Raw genomic sequence first — 15,587 nt, forward strand, 5'->3', positions numbered from 1 at the left:
TGTATGCTACCTCGTGGGAAGGACTGGTGCCTGCGACCTGGTGGGTAGAACTGAGTCTTTTTCCTCTGAAGGGCAAGGCTGCATCATGTGTTCCGTTTTAGGGTGTGTTTGAGCTTAGTACGACTTTAGGCAGCCTGTCTGCTGATGAGTGGGGCTGTGTTCCTGTCTTGCTGGTTGTTTGGCATGAGGTTTCCAGCACTGGAGCCTACAGGCAGCTTTGTGGGGCTGGGTCTTTGTGTTGATATAGATACCTCCAAGAGCATGCACACATACCAATTAGTATTCCCTAGGCCCAGAAATTCTCTGGCAGTCCATCATCCTGGACTCAGTGCTCCCACCCCAGAGGCCCAGGCCTGACTCCTGACCAGGGAACCAAGAGCCCACAAGCTGCACAATTCGGCCAGAGAAAAAAGAAAGGAAAGAAAAGAAAACAAACAAAACCCAAGGCAAATAGCAAAAACAACAGCAAACAAACAGCAGCAACAACAACACAACACACACACACATAGAAAAAAGAAAAAAAGAGAAAACAAGACAAAACAAAACAAGAGAACAAACAAACAAAATAATTCAAAAATGAGAACAGCCAATAGGGACTAAACTAACAAAAACAAAAATGAAAAATAAAACAAAAACAGAAAACAAACAAACAACAGAAAGTGAACAAAGCATAAAATATGCACATAAAAACAATCAAAAAAGAAAAATAAATAAATAAAATAAACAAGAACAAAAAACAAGAAAAAAAACACAAAACAACAAAAAATAAAGTAAAAATAAAAATATATATATATATATAAAGGAAAAGTAAATGAGAAAAAGTAATAAAAGCAACAACATCAACAACTGAACAAAATGAAACAAACCAAAAAAGAATAATAGTAATAAATATTTTTCTGGGGCCTCCTCTGTCAGTGTCCTTGCCCACACAGTGAGCCAGAGTCAATCCGCCCCTCCCCAGGAGGCCTTCCAATACCTCTAGGTAAGTCTCTGGACCTGCTGCAGGCACTGTAAGACCAGCTCAGGCACTGACCTGGCCCAACTCCCACATGTACTTACACCCAAAGTCCACTGCTGCAAAGGCTAGACTGCTCTCAATTGTGGGAACACTCATTGTCTATTCAGGTATTCCAGAGATGCAGGATTTACCAAGCAAATCTCAGGGATTTTATCCATGGCTTGGGCAGCTGCATGGAAAGATTTCCATTCCTCTTCCTTAGTCGCACCACCTGTGGTGCTCAGCTTTGGTTTTGACCCCACCACTGTGTGTGCACCACCCCCTCAGGCTTCTGTTCCTTGTCTAGGTGAGAGTGAGGGAAAGCAGCAACTGCATGGGGCATGCTTACTCACTCAAGCTAGGAGAAGTACGGAGGCCACAATTGGGGTGTGTGTAAGTTGCCTGTGGTGGTGGAACCAGCAGGCACTTGTAACAGACTGTGGTGCACTTGCTTTGGTGGGAATGCCTCCCAGTGCCTGTGGAGGCAGGAGCTGTCATGGGGGGTCAGGTGGCAGCCCTGCCTCCACCATGTACCTCTCAACAATGGGGCCTCATTTCTAGGCAGACCACACTTCCTCTAGGAATATTCCTTGCTGGACATGCCCTCACTCCCTTCCCCTCTGCTGTATCCGTGCAGTCAACAGCACTCCTCTCCCCAGATACATTCTCCCAACCCCATGCTTTAGCACTCAGCCCCTGCCACCATCAGTGGACTCTCGTCGCAGGTAGGGGTGCCCAGTGCTGATACCCAAGGAGGCTTTGGGATGAGTGGCACACAGGACCCCGGAACCCATGGAAAGAGGAGACCCCCGCCTGAGGGGTGGGCAGGCCTGCTCAAATGAGAGCCCCTCCCAGTGCCCACAGAGGTCCAAGAAGGCAGTGGGCAGGGAAAGGGGCTGTAATGGCAGCTCCACCTTTTGTGCACCACTCAACAATGACACCTTGCTTCTATGGTGTCCCAAGCTTTCTCTGCAGACTTTCCTGGTTGTGGAGCTCCTTATTCCTTTCCCTTCAGGCTGTCTTTTCACAGCCAACAGCTGTCCCCTCCATAGGTCCATGCTCTAAGCCCCACTTTCCAGCACCCAGTCCCTTCCACGACAGTAGACTCACGACTCAGGATGGAATGCACAGAGCTGTGGTGTAGAGCATGTGTGCAGTCCTGCCTTCCACAGACCATCTGCTGAATTCTCCTTAGATCCCTGAAAGGTCCTTTGCTGTCCCAGCTGATTTCCCCACCATGAGAGAGTTTTTCAGAGTGTGGGGACCTCCCCTCACCTTCAGCTTCCCGCCAGGGTTGCTGGTCCCTTTTTTGATTCCTCTTTTCTTTTTCTCTCCTTTCTTTCATCCTACCCAGTTGTGTGGGGATTTTTCTTGTCCTTTTAGGTGTCTGAAGTCTTCCACTAATGTCCAGCAGTTGTTCTATGAGAATTGTTCCATTTGTAGATGTATTCTTGATGTACTTTTTAAGAGTGATGAATTCCACCTCCTCCTCCTATTTTGCCATCTTCCTTTGCCCCCCAAATCTTCAATTTCTGATGGCCCAATCCCTCCTATCTACCCACCAGCAACCTCTCCACTCTATTTGTAAGTCCAAACCATCATTTTCAACAAAGGACAATAATTTAATTCTGTCAAAACTTTATTAATATCCTCACACACATAAACAAGCCCTGCAACAAAACACCTCCCTCCTTATGACTCATACTACTTAAATGGTAATAGAGAAATAAAAATAATGGAATTTCCCTCTATTTCTCAAATGTTTAAAGACATATTCTGTCAACAACTTAACCCTAAACTACAGTTCAAATAAAAAACCCAGTGCAAAATCTGGGGAAATATCTCTGGTATGAGGAGCTGCTGAAAGTGTTGGAAGATGGGACCAGTGGAATGCTGGTCCATAGAAAAAGGAAAGGGACAAGGGAGAATTCCTGGAACATAAGGACTTTATGTACTTCGGTTTTGGGCATTGGATGTCTGTATATTTGGATCATGGCTCTGTCACATACCAGCTGTGTGACCGGAGGAAAATAATTTAATTTCTCTGGGTCACACTATTCACATCTATAACACTGGAATCATTAATTTTTGTAAAAGCAGTTGAAATGATTAAATAAGAAAACATGTATAAAATAACTAGTAGGATAAAAATTCATTTGATGTGCTGCTTGCATTTCATAAATGTGTTTTAAATGTTTATAATTTCACAATACTGGCTATTTTTCATTTTATTTATATATATAAATTAATAAACAGAAACATCAATCAAATAGAGTAGGAAGACTACAATGAGGAGCTGTCATGCCCTGCAACTATAGCAGAGCCCATCAGGGAGAAGAAAGACTCCTCTTCTTCCTGGTAAAGACTCAGCCAAAGAAAAGCCATGAACTCTTTGTTCACTATAGCCTTCCCAAATTCCTTTTCCTCTCTTTAAAAGCCTTGTCCTGTGAGGGGCTTGCACTTGGCTCACCATGGTTGCAGACCTTGAATTGCAAATCTCTCCTGGTCCCAAATAAATCCATCTTTGCTGGAGAAATATCTGGCTGTCTGGTTTTATTTTAGGTCAATATAGAGCAACCATGTATGTCAAGTGATTACAGTTTTCAATTTTTTGTAGCAATATAAATTTTCATTCAAAAATGATTAAGTTAATACAAGTGATTCAATTGTATTAAGTATGTTATTCAACAACAACAGAGTTCCTGTGCAAACAAGACAAAAATCCTAAAGATGGTATATGAATGACTGAGACCCAGAAAACGCCACACTATGTCATGATATGATAGGAACTGTTCTAGTCACTGTGTAGGATGTCATAGAAAATAAATCCACGTTTTGTGCCTTTAATACCTCATAGCTCTCAAAAAGGGTTGACTTGGCAACTAAGATGTAAAAGTCACATATATAATACCTTTTCAAAATACCATCTACTATACTAAATACACATTGGAAAGTGTAGGGTGAAGGGAGGGTTCTCTTATTAGATTCACTATCAAAGACTCATTAATTCAGTAAGCTATCAATGATGAAGGCTTTTTCTGGATGTTAGATATGTAAAATCCAATGAAATTTATTCTTTGCCATCAAACATGTTACAGTCAATAGGAGACTGGAGGAAGCAGACATATAAATAGAAAAGCTCAACAAAGGGTAGGAAGTGCTGAATCATCTCACACTGGTCAGAATGGCCATCGTCAAAAAATCTACAAACAATAAATGCTGCAGAGGATGTGGAGAAAAGGGAACACTCTTGCACTGTTGGTGGGAATGTAAATTGATACAGCCACTATGGAGAACAGTATGGAGGATCCTTAAAAAACTAAAAATAGAACTACCATATGACCCAGCAATCCCACTACTGGGAATATACACTGAGAAAACCATAATTCAAAAAGAGTCATGTACCAAAATGTTCATTGCCGCTCTATTTACAATAGCCAGGACATGGAAGCAACCTAAGTGTCCATCATCAGATGAATGCATAAAGAAGATGTGGCACATATATACAATGGAATATTACTCAGCCATAAAAAGAAACGAAATTGAGTTATTTGTAGTGAGGTGGATGGAGTTAAAGTCTGTCATACAGAGTGAAGTAAGTCAGAAAGAGAAAAACAAATAGAGTATGCTAACACCTATATATGGAATCTAAGGGGGAAAAAAAAGGTCATGAAGAACCTAGTGGCAAGACGGGAATAAAGACACAGACCTACTAGAGAATGGACTTGAAGATATGGGGAGGAGGAAGGGTAAGCTGTGACAAAGTGAGAGAGTGGCATAGACATATATACACTACCAAATGTAAAATAAATAGCTAGTGGGAAGCAGCTGCATAGCACAGGGAGATCAGCTCGGTGCTTTGTGACCACCTAGAGGGGTGGGATAGGGAGGGTGTGAGGGAGGGAGATGCAAGAGGGAAGAGATATGGGTACATATGTATATGTATAACTGATTCACTTTGTTATAAAGCAGAAACTAACACACCATTGTAAAGCAATTATACTCCAATAAAGATGTTAAAAAAAAAAAGAAGTCAGGGCAGGTCCCAGTGGGAAATCAAAGGAAGGAATCGGAAGAAAATGAGTCCCGGAAATACACCAAGATGGCATGGCAATAGCAATAAATGAAAACCATGAGAGAGTAAAAATGTTCACCTGTACTTGATAATTCCATTGATCATTGGGTTCTCATCCTTGATTCTGTTGATAAAAATCTGAACAACATCTATGCATTTCACCTGAAAAATACAATAATTTAGTTAGTGGGCGTTTATTTACTGAACAATTCATCCATTCAACAAGTATTTAATGAAAGTCTGGTATGTGCATCAATCACTTTGCATTTGGGACATCTTCAGTGAATTAGCCAGTGCAGTCCACTGTGAGGGGGTAAAAGATGTCTACTTTGAAGCTAAGAAATCAGAAGTACACCAGTACTAGAAGGCTCTGAATAATGAGTAGAGATAAAAAGCATAAACTCCCCTCTATGTTGATGACATATTTAAGATCATTTAAAAATCAAAACGGAGTAACTATGTTTCCAGCAGCCAAAATGGAGCAAGATAGGCATTGTAGATGTCATTTCAGACATTCCTGCATCACTGAGAACTTGAGCTTTCTGAACTGTATCAAACTCAAGGACACCACCAGCCACCAGCCATTTTCAAAACAGCATCAGCTAGCAGCTGCTAGCTGCAATCATGTAGTTTCAAAATTCCCACCCCCGTTTCACAACTATGTAATCATTATTGTTTCAAAAGCTCAACCAACACTTGCTTAACAAGCACCCTTACTTCTTGTGAGTTCCAACTGTCGTTCTTGACAAACAATTTATATAATTAAATGTGACCTTGCAGTTTTTGACTTTATAAGCTTCCTCCATTTTGTAGTATGGCAGAACACTATTCAAGTGCTTTCTTGGATTTGTGCTTCCCCAGCTGCAGTCTTAACAAAGCCCAAATAAAAGCGCTTTGTTTTTGCTTCAGCCAGGTCTCCAGTCTAGGAATTCTTGGTTAACAAAGTAAATAGAAATTGGAGTTCATAGATATTATATATATATATATATATATATATATATATATATATATATATATACACTCAACTAGTGAGTATTTTTTCTATTAAATAAACAGTAATAGACATCATGCTATAGTAATACCCTGAACCTCAACATTATATATCACCCTTGCAAACCCAGGAGTTGAGTAGCAGAAACATAAAAGCACATTAAAACACAATTTCTAGATGAAATAAAGGATGCTAAGTTAAATTTGAATTTCAGATAACTAGTGAATAATTTTTAGTATAAGTATGCCCTAAATATGGCATGGGGATAATTATACTAAAAATCATGTGTTGCTTTCCTGAAACTGAAAGTTAACTGTGTGTCCTATATTTTTAATTGCTAAATCTGACAAACCTAAGCCAAGGGTTAAGAATGTGAGTAGGGGAGAGATTGGTTCAAGATGGTGGAGTAGAAGGATGTGCACTCACACCCTCTTGTGAGAGCACCAGAATCACAACTAACTGCTGAACAATCATGGACAGGAAGACACTGGAAATCAACCAAAAAGATACCCCACATCCAAAGACAAAGGAGAAGCCAAAATGAGATGGTAGGAGGGGCGCAATCACAATAACATCAATTCCCATAACTGCGGGGTGGGTGACTCACAAACTGGAGAACACTTATACCACAGAAGTCCACCCACAGGAGTGAAGGTTCTGAGCCCCACGTCAGGCTTCCCAACCTGGGGGTCCGGAAATGGGAGGAGGAATTCCTAGAGAATCAGACTTTGAAACCTAGTGGGATTTTATTGCAGACTTCAACAGGACAGGGGGAAAGAGAGACTCCACTCTTGGAGGGCACACACAAAGTAATGTGCACATCAGGACCCAGGGAAAGGGGCAGTGACCCCATAGGAGACTGAACCAGACCTACCTGTTAGTGTTGGAGGGTCTCCTGCAGAGGCGAGGGGTGGCTGTGGCTCACCGTGAGTACAAGAACACTGGCAGCAGAAGTTCTGGGAAGTACTCCTTGGCGTGAGGCCTCCCAGAGTCCACCATTAGCCCCACCAAAGAGCCAAGTAAGCTGCAGTGTTGGGTCACCTCAGGCCAAACAATCAACAGGGAGGGAATCCAGCACCACCCATCAGCAGACAAGTGGATTAAAGTTTTACTGAGCTCTGCCCACCACAGAAAACCCCAGCTCTACCCACCACCAGTCCCTCCAATCAGGAAACTTGCAGAAGCCTCTCAGATAGCCTCATCCACCAGAGGGCAGACAGCAAAAGCAAGAAGAACTACAATCCTGCAGCCTGTAGAACAAAAACCACATTCACAGAAAGATAGAGAAGATGAAAAGGCACATGGCTATGTACCAGATGATGGAAGAAGATAAAACCCCAGAAAAACAACTAAATGAAGTGGAGATAGGGAACTGTCTGGAAAAAAAAATTCAGAATAATGATAGTGAAGATGATCTAGGACCTCGGAAAAAGAATGGAGGCAAAGATCAAGAAGATGCAAGAGGGGCTTCCCTGGTGGCGCAGTGGTTGAGAATCTGCCTGCTAATGCAGGGGACGCGGGTTTGAGCCCTGGTCTGGGAAGATCCCACATGCCGCGGAGCAACTAGGCCCGTGAGCCACAATTACTGAGCCTGCGTGTCTGGAGCCTGTGCTCTGCAACAAGAGAGGCCGCGACGGTGAGAGGCCCGCGCACCGCGATGAAGAGTGGCCCCCGCTTGCCACAACTAGAGAAAGCCCTTGCACAGAGACGAAGACCCAACACAGCCAAAAATAAATAAATAAATAAAAGATTATTTAAAAACAAAAAAAAAGAAGATGCAAGAAATGTTTAACAAAGACCTAGAAGAATTAAAGAACAAACACCTAGAAGAATTAAAGAACAAACAGGGATGAACATTACAATAACTGAAATAAAAAATACACTAGAAGGGGGACTTCCCTGGTGGCACAGTGGTTAAGAATCCATCGGGCAATGCAGGGAACATGGGTTCGAGCCCTGGTCCGGGAAGATCCCACATGCTGTGGAGCAACTAAGCCCGTGACCCACAACTACTGAGCCTGCGCTCTAGAGCACGTGAGCCACAACTACTTAGCCTGAGTGCCACAACTACTGAAGCACATGTGCTTAGAGCCCATGCTCTGCAACAAGAGAAGCGAACAGAGTGAGAAGACATGCACCACAACAAAGAGTAGCCCACACTCGATGCAACCAGAGAAAACCCACAAGCAGCAACGAAGACACAACACAGCCAAAAATTTAAAAAGTAATTAATTAATTTAAAAAAATACACTAGAAGGAATCCATAGCAGAAAACCTGAGGCAGAAGAACGGATAAGTGACCTGGAAGACAGAATGGTGGAATTCACTGTTGCAGAAAAGAATAAAGAAAAAAAGAATGAAAAGAAGTGAAGACTGCTTAAGGAACTTCTGGGACAACATTAAAGGCAACAACATTTGCATTATAGCGGTCCCAGAAGGAGAAGAGAAAGAGAAAGGACCCGAGAAAATATTTGAAGAGATTATAGTCGAAAACTTCCCTAACATGGGAAAGGAAATAGCCACCCAAGTCCAGCAGGTGCAGAGAGTCCCAGGCAAGATAAACCCAAGGAGAAACACGCTGAGACACATAGTAATCAAATTGAAAAAAATTAAAGACAAAGAAAAATTATTGAAAGCAACAAGAGAAAAATGACAAATAACATACAAGAGAACTCCCATAAGGTTAACAGCTGATTTCTCAGCAGAAACTCTGCAAGCCAGAAGGGAATGACATGATATACTTAAAGTGATGAAAGGGAAGAACCTACAACCAAGATTACTCTACCAACAAGGATCTCATTCAAATTCGACAGAGAAATCAAAAGCTTTACAGACAAGCAAAAGCTAAGAGAATTCAGCACCACCAAACCAGCTCTACAAAACAAATGCTAAAGGAATATCTCTAAGTGGGAAACACAAGAGAAGAAAAGAACCTACAAAAACAAACCTATAACAATTCAGAAAATGGTAATAGGAACATAGAAATTGCTAATTACCTTAAACGTGCATGGATTAAATGCTCCAACCAAAAGACACAGGCTCACTGAATGGAAACAAAAAACAGACCCATATATATGCTGTCTACAAGAGACCCACTTCAGACCTAGTGACACATACAGACTGAAAGTAAGGACATGGAAAAAGATATTACATGCAAATGGAAATCAAAAGAGGGCTGGAGTAGCAATACTCATATCAGATAAAATAGAATTTAAAATAAAGAATATTACAAGAGACAAGGAAGGACACTACATAATGATCAAGGGATCAATCCAAGAAGAAGGTATAACAATTATAAATATATATGCACCCAACACAGGGGCACCTCAAAACATAAGGCAACGTCTAACACTTAAAAAACAGGAAATCGACAGTAACACAATAATAGTGGTGGACTTTAACACCTCACTTACACCAAAGGACAGATCATCCAAAAAGAAAATAAATAAGGAAACACAAGCTTTAAATGACACAATAGACCACATAGATTTAATTGATATTTAGAGGACATTCCATCCAAAAACAGCAGATTACACTTTCTTCTCAAGTGCATATGGAATATTCTCCAGGATAGATCCCATCTTGGGTCACAAATCAAGCCTCAGTAAATTTAACAAAACTGAAATCATATCAAGCAACTTTTCTGACCACAACACTATGAGATTAGAAATCAATTACAGGGGGAAAAACGTAAAAAACACAAACACATGGAAGCTAAACAATAGGTTAGTAAATAACCAAGAGATCGTTGAAGAAATCAAAGAGGAAATCAAAAAATACCCAGAGACAAATTACAGCAAAAACACGACGATCGAAAACTTATGGAATACAGCAAAAGCAGTTCTAAGAGGGAAGTTTATAGCAATACAAGCCCAACTCAAGTAACAAGAAAAATCTCAATTAATCAATCTAACCTTACACCTATAGGAACTAGAGAAAGAAGAACAAAAACCCCCAAAATTTGTAGAAGGAAAAAAAAATCGTAAAGATCAGAGCAGCAGTAAATGAAATAGAAACAAAATAATAGCAAAGATCAATAAAATTAAAAGCTGGTTCTTTGAGAAGATAAACTAACTTGTTAATCCATTAGCCAGACTCATCAAGAAAAAGACAGAGAGGATTCAAATCAGTAAAATTAGAAATAAAAAAGTAGAAGTTAAAACAGACACACAGAAATACAAAGGATTCTAAGAGACTTCTACAAGCAACTCATGCCAATAAAATGGACAAATTCTTCGAAAAGCAAAACCTTCTGAAACTGAACCAGGAAGAAATACAAAATATAAACAGACAAACAACAAGCACTGAAATTGAGACTGTGATTAAAAATCTTCCAACAAACAGAAGTCCAGAAACAGATGGCTCCACAAGTGAATTCTATCAAACATTTGGAGAAGAGCTAACACCTATCCTCATCAAACTCTCCAAAATATAGAAGAGAGAGGAACACTCCCAAACGCATTCTATGAGGCCACAATCACCCTGACACCAAAACCAGAAAAAGATGTCACAAAGAAAGAAAACTATAGGCCAATATCACTGATGAACATCGATGCAAAAATCCTCAACAAAATACTAGCAAACAGAATCCAACAGCACATTAAAAGGATCATACACCATGATCAAGTGGGGTTTATCCCAGGAATGCAAGGATTCTTCAATATATGAAAATCAATCAATGTGATACACCATATTAACAAACTGAAGGAGAAAAACCATACTATCATCTCAATAGATGCAGAAAAATCTTTCAACCAAATTCAACACCCATTTATGATAAAAACCCTGCAGAAAGTAGGCACAGAGGGAACTTACCTCAACATAATACAGGCCATATATGAAAAACCCAGAGACAACATCGTTCTCAATGGTGAAAAACTGAAACCATTTCCTCTATGATCAGGAACAGGACAAGTTTGTCCACTCTCACCACTATTATTCAACATAGTTTTGGAAGATTTAGCCACAGCACTCAGAGAAGAAAAAGAAATCCAAATCGGAAAAGAAGTAGTAAAAGTGTCACTCTTTGCAGATGACATGATACTATACATAGAGAATCCTAAAGATGCTACCAGAAAACTACTAGAGATAATCAATGAATTTGGCAAAGTAGCAGGATTCAAAATTAATGCACAGAAATCTCTTGCATTCCTATACATTAATGATGAAAAATCTGAAAGAGAAATTGAGGAAACACTCCCATTTACCACTGCAACAAGAAGAATAAAATACCTAGGAATAAACCTACCTAAGGAGACAAAAGACCCGTATGTAGAAAACTATAGGATGCTAATGAAAGAAACTAAAGATGATACAAACAGATGGAGAGATGTACCATGTTCTTGGATTGGAAAAATCAACATTGGGAAAATGGCTATACTACCCAAAGCAATCTACAGATTCAATGCAATCCCTATCAAACTACCAATGGCATTTTTCACAGAACTAGAACAAAAAATTGCACAATTTGTATGGAAACACAAAAGACCCCGAAGAGCCAAAGCAATCTTGAGAAAAATAATGGAGCTGGAGTAATCAGGCTCCCTGACTTCAGACGATACTACAAAGCTACAGTAATCAAGACAGTATGGTACTGGCACTGAAACAGAAATATAGATCAATGGAACAGGATAGAAAGCCCAGAGATAAACCCACGAACATATAGTCACCTTATCTTTGATAAAGGAGGCAACAATATACAATGGAGAAAAGACAGCCTCTCCAGTTAGTGGTGCTGGGAAAACTAGACAGGTACATGTGAAAGAATGAAATTAGGTCACTCCCTAACGACATACACCAAAATAAACTAAAAATGGATTAAAGACCTAAATGTAAAGCCAGAGAGTATAAAACTCTTAGAGGAAAACATAGGCAGAATAGTGCATGACGTTAATCACATTAAGATCCTTTTCGACCCACCTCCCAGAGAAATGGAAATAAAAACAAAAATAAACAAATGGGACCTAATGAGACAAAAGCTTTTGCACAGCAAAGGAAACAATAAACAAGATGAAAAGACAACCCTCAGAATGGGAGAAAATATTTGCAAACAAAGCAACTAACAAAGGATTTATCTCCAAATATACAAGCAGCTCATGGAGCTCAATATCAAAAAAACAAATAACCCAAACCAAAAATGGGTAGAAGACCTAAATAGCCATTTCTCCAAAGAAGATATACAGATTGCCAACAAACACATGAAAGGATGCTCAACGTCGCTAATTATTAGAGAAATGAAAATGAAAACTACAATGAGGTATCAGCTCACACCAGTCAGAATGGCCATCATCAAAAAATCTACAAACACTAAATGCTGGAGAGAGTGTGGATGAAAGGGAATCCTCTTGCACTGCTGGTGGGAATGTAAATTGATACAGCCACTATGGAGAACAGTATGGAAGTTCCTCAGAAAACTAAAACTAAAACAACCATATGACCCAGCAATCCCACAACTGGGCATATACCCTGAGAAAACCATAATTCAAAAAGAGTCATGTACCAAAATGTTCATTGCAGCTCTATTTACAATAGCCAGGACATGGAAGCAACCTAAATGTCCATTGACAGATGAATGGATAAAGAAGATGTGGCACATATATACAATGGAATATTACTCAGCCATAAAAAGAAATGAAATTGAGTTATTTTTGGTGAGTTGGATGGACCTAGAGTCTATCATACAGAGTGAAGTAATTCAGAAAGAGACAAACAAATACCATATGCTAATACTTATATATGGAATCTAAAATAAAAATGGTTCTGAAGAACCTAGGGGCAGGACAGGAATAAAGTTTCAGACGTAGATAATGGGATTGAGAATATGCGGAGGGGGAAGTGTAAGCTGGGACGAAGTGAGTGAGTGGCATGGACATATATGCACTACCAAATGTAAAATAGCTAGTGAGAAGCAGTTAGATAGCACAGGGAGATCAGCTCTGTGCTTTGTGTCCACCCAGAGGGGTGGGTAGGGAGTGTGGGAGGGAGATGCAAGAGGGAGGAAATATGGGAATATATGTATATCATATATACATATCTGCTGTTATGCAGCAGAAGCTAACACAACATTGTAAAGCAATTATACTCCAACAAAGATGTTTAAAAAAATACATTAAAAAATGTTATGGGGCTTCCCTGGTGGTGCAGTGGTTGAGAATCTGCCTGCGAATGCAGGGGACACGGTTTCAAGCCCTGGTCTGGGAAGATCCCACATGCTGCGGAGCAACTAGGCCCCTGAGCCACAACTACTGAGCCTGCGCGTCTGGAACCTGTGCTCCGCAACAAGGGAGGCCACGATAGTGAGAGGCCCACGCACCGCGAGGAAGAGTGGCCTCCGCTTGCTGCAACTAGAGAAAGCCCTTGCACAGAAACGAAGACCCAACACAGCCAAATATAAATAAATAAATAAATAAAAATAAAGGAATTCCTTTAAAAAAATGTTATGGAATGTTTCCGAGATTGCATAGCTACATAGCAGGAGAGCCAGAATTTCCAAACTCACGCAGTATGGTTCTGGACTCCATCCTAGTCACTATGCTACACAGTCTACTCTGTGCCAGGTGCTTGATACGGCATAATCTGTAATTTTCATGGCAACCCTTTTCCATGTTCACATAGCTATAGAGAGGTAGACCAAAATTTGAAGCCTACTGTCTTCTACTATATCTCACTGTCTCACCAACTGTTAGCAAAAGCAGGCATGGAGGATAGAGGGTTGGAATGGGATATAGGAACACACCACGACACGTCACTGAAAGTTTACCAGGGGTGTGAATAAACATTCTAGATTTTCGTAATAAAGCAATGAGTTAAAGCAATTGAGAGAACCAAGGGATAAGACAAGAGGGTAATCAAGAAAGAATACTAGACTATAGTCCAGTACCTCTAGGGAACTAGCTATTCATATGATACAGAAATGGATACTCCTGCCTAAACAAGTGTAGAGAAAACAACTGTTTGAGATGCTTAAATCTTTGGATTAAGAATTTCCACCTGTTTCTGTGTATGTGTGCAAATCCTTTTACCTGTTTCCTCATGTGTAAAATGAGGATATTACCTAGATAACTGCATCAGTGAGACAGAATATGTTTAAGTACCCAACACCATATTTGACATGTACTATGATCTGCCATGCTATTATTATCCTAATGCAGGTAGTACATTTTTTTAATTAAAAAGTTCCTTAGAAAAGAAGCATCAGGTAGACCTAGGACTGAAAGAAATTGATAAAGAGAGAGAGGGTGAGAGGGAGATTCCATGACTAAAAATCAGTTTGTAAACCGCACCTGATTTAGTCCCACACAATTATTACTCACAGACAGGACAAATGGACAGGAAGGACTACGAAGGGTGCCAAAATAGTCCAACTGATGCCCACAGCAAATGCTCTGGGTAAACGCATACTACAACTCCCAGAAGTCTCTTTTTTCCTCAGTGAATGCCTTTCCTAGGTCTCCCTAGTAGAGGGTAGAAAGGAAATTGATTTCCACCAAGCCCAAACTCATTACCACAACAACAACCACCACTAAACTTCCTGGAGTTGTCCATTAAAAGACTTGTCCCTCCACCCTCTTTTGAATCAGCCAGCGTTGCACTCTCACCTTCCTTTGTTGGATCAGCTTGGCCATCTGCATCCCCAAAAGCAGGAGTAATGGATCAGTCACAGGCCTTGGGGTGCTTGAGTGAAACTTGGGGCTGCCAAAGGCTCGAGCTTCTTGGCCTACAAGGCCAAGAAGAAAGCCGACCACCTGCAGGAGCAGCAACTGGATTCTGACTGTGAACAGTGGTGCTATAGCAGCCTAGATTTCACAAGGTCCTAGTGCTTGAGGGATGCATGCACCCCAGGCAAAAGGCGAAGAAAATACTAAGCAAGGAAGTGTTTAGAAATCGTTTCATTTACAAGTTCAGTATCTACCCACGATTCCACAGGATCATGTATGTCATCACCAGCTGGTCTCTGGGCCAGAGATGGAGGCAGAGTTGTCTTCCCAGCAACTGCTTATGTGCAATGCAATCCTTTGTTAGTGCTGGTGTAACCTAATGTAGAAAATGAGATATAACACTGACTTTGAAGTTCCCAACCCTGCCACTAGATGGCCGTGGCCAGTTTACACTTTTTCCCGTACTCAGCTTGCTCATATGAAAAATTGGAGTAACTACTCCTACAAGAGATTTGGGTTTTCTTTATTCTTCTTTCTCCAGTTGTTTTAAGTGTAGGGTTAGATTGTTTATTTGAGATTTTTCTTGTTTCTTGAGGTGAGATTGAATTGCTATAAACTTTCCTCTTAGAACTGCTTTTGCTGTGTCCCATAGGTTTTGGGTCATCATGTTTTCATTGTCATGTGTTTCTATTTTTTTTTATTTCTTCCTTGATTTCTTCAGTGATGTCTTGGTTACTTAGTAGCACACTGTTTAGCCTCCATGTATTTGTGCTTTTTATAGTTTTTTTTTTCCTGTAATTGATTTCCAATCTCATAACGTTGTGGTCAGAAAAGATGCTAGATATGATTTCAATTTTCTTACATTTT

General features: G+C 40.4%; 1 protein-coding gene across 1 annotated transcript in view; it reads right to left on the reverse strand.

The window, feature by feature from the left end:
* FAAH2 (fatty acid amide hydrolase 2) overlaps positions 1 to 15,587 on the reverse strand; it is a gene marked incomplete at its 5' end in the record, with an annotated part of 204,888 nt that overhangs the window by 64,020 nt on the left and 125,281 nt on the right. The window contains 2 exon segments of the mRNA XM_082377790.1: positions 5,152 to 5,234; positions 14,661 to 14,858. Of these exon segments, the coding sequence (XP_082233916.1) occupies positions 5,152 to 5,234; positions 14,661 to 14,858 (281 nt within the window).

This window comes from Balaenoptera borealis (genome assembly GCF_965194805.1).
Source record: "Balaenoptera borealis genome assembly, chromosome: X".
NCBI lineage: Eukaryota > Metazoa > Chordata > Mammalia > Artiodactyla > Balaenopteridae > Balaenoptera > Balaenoptera borealis.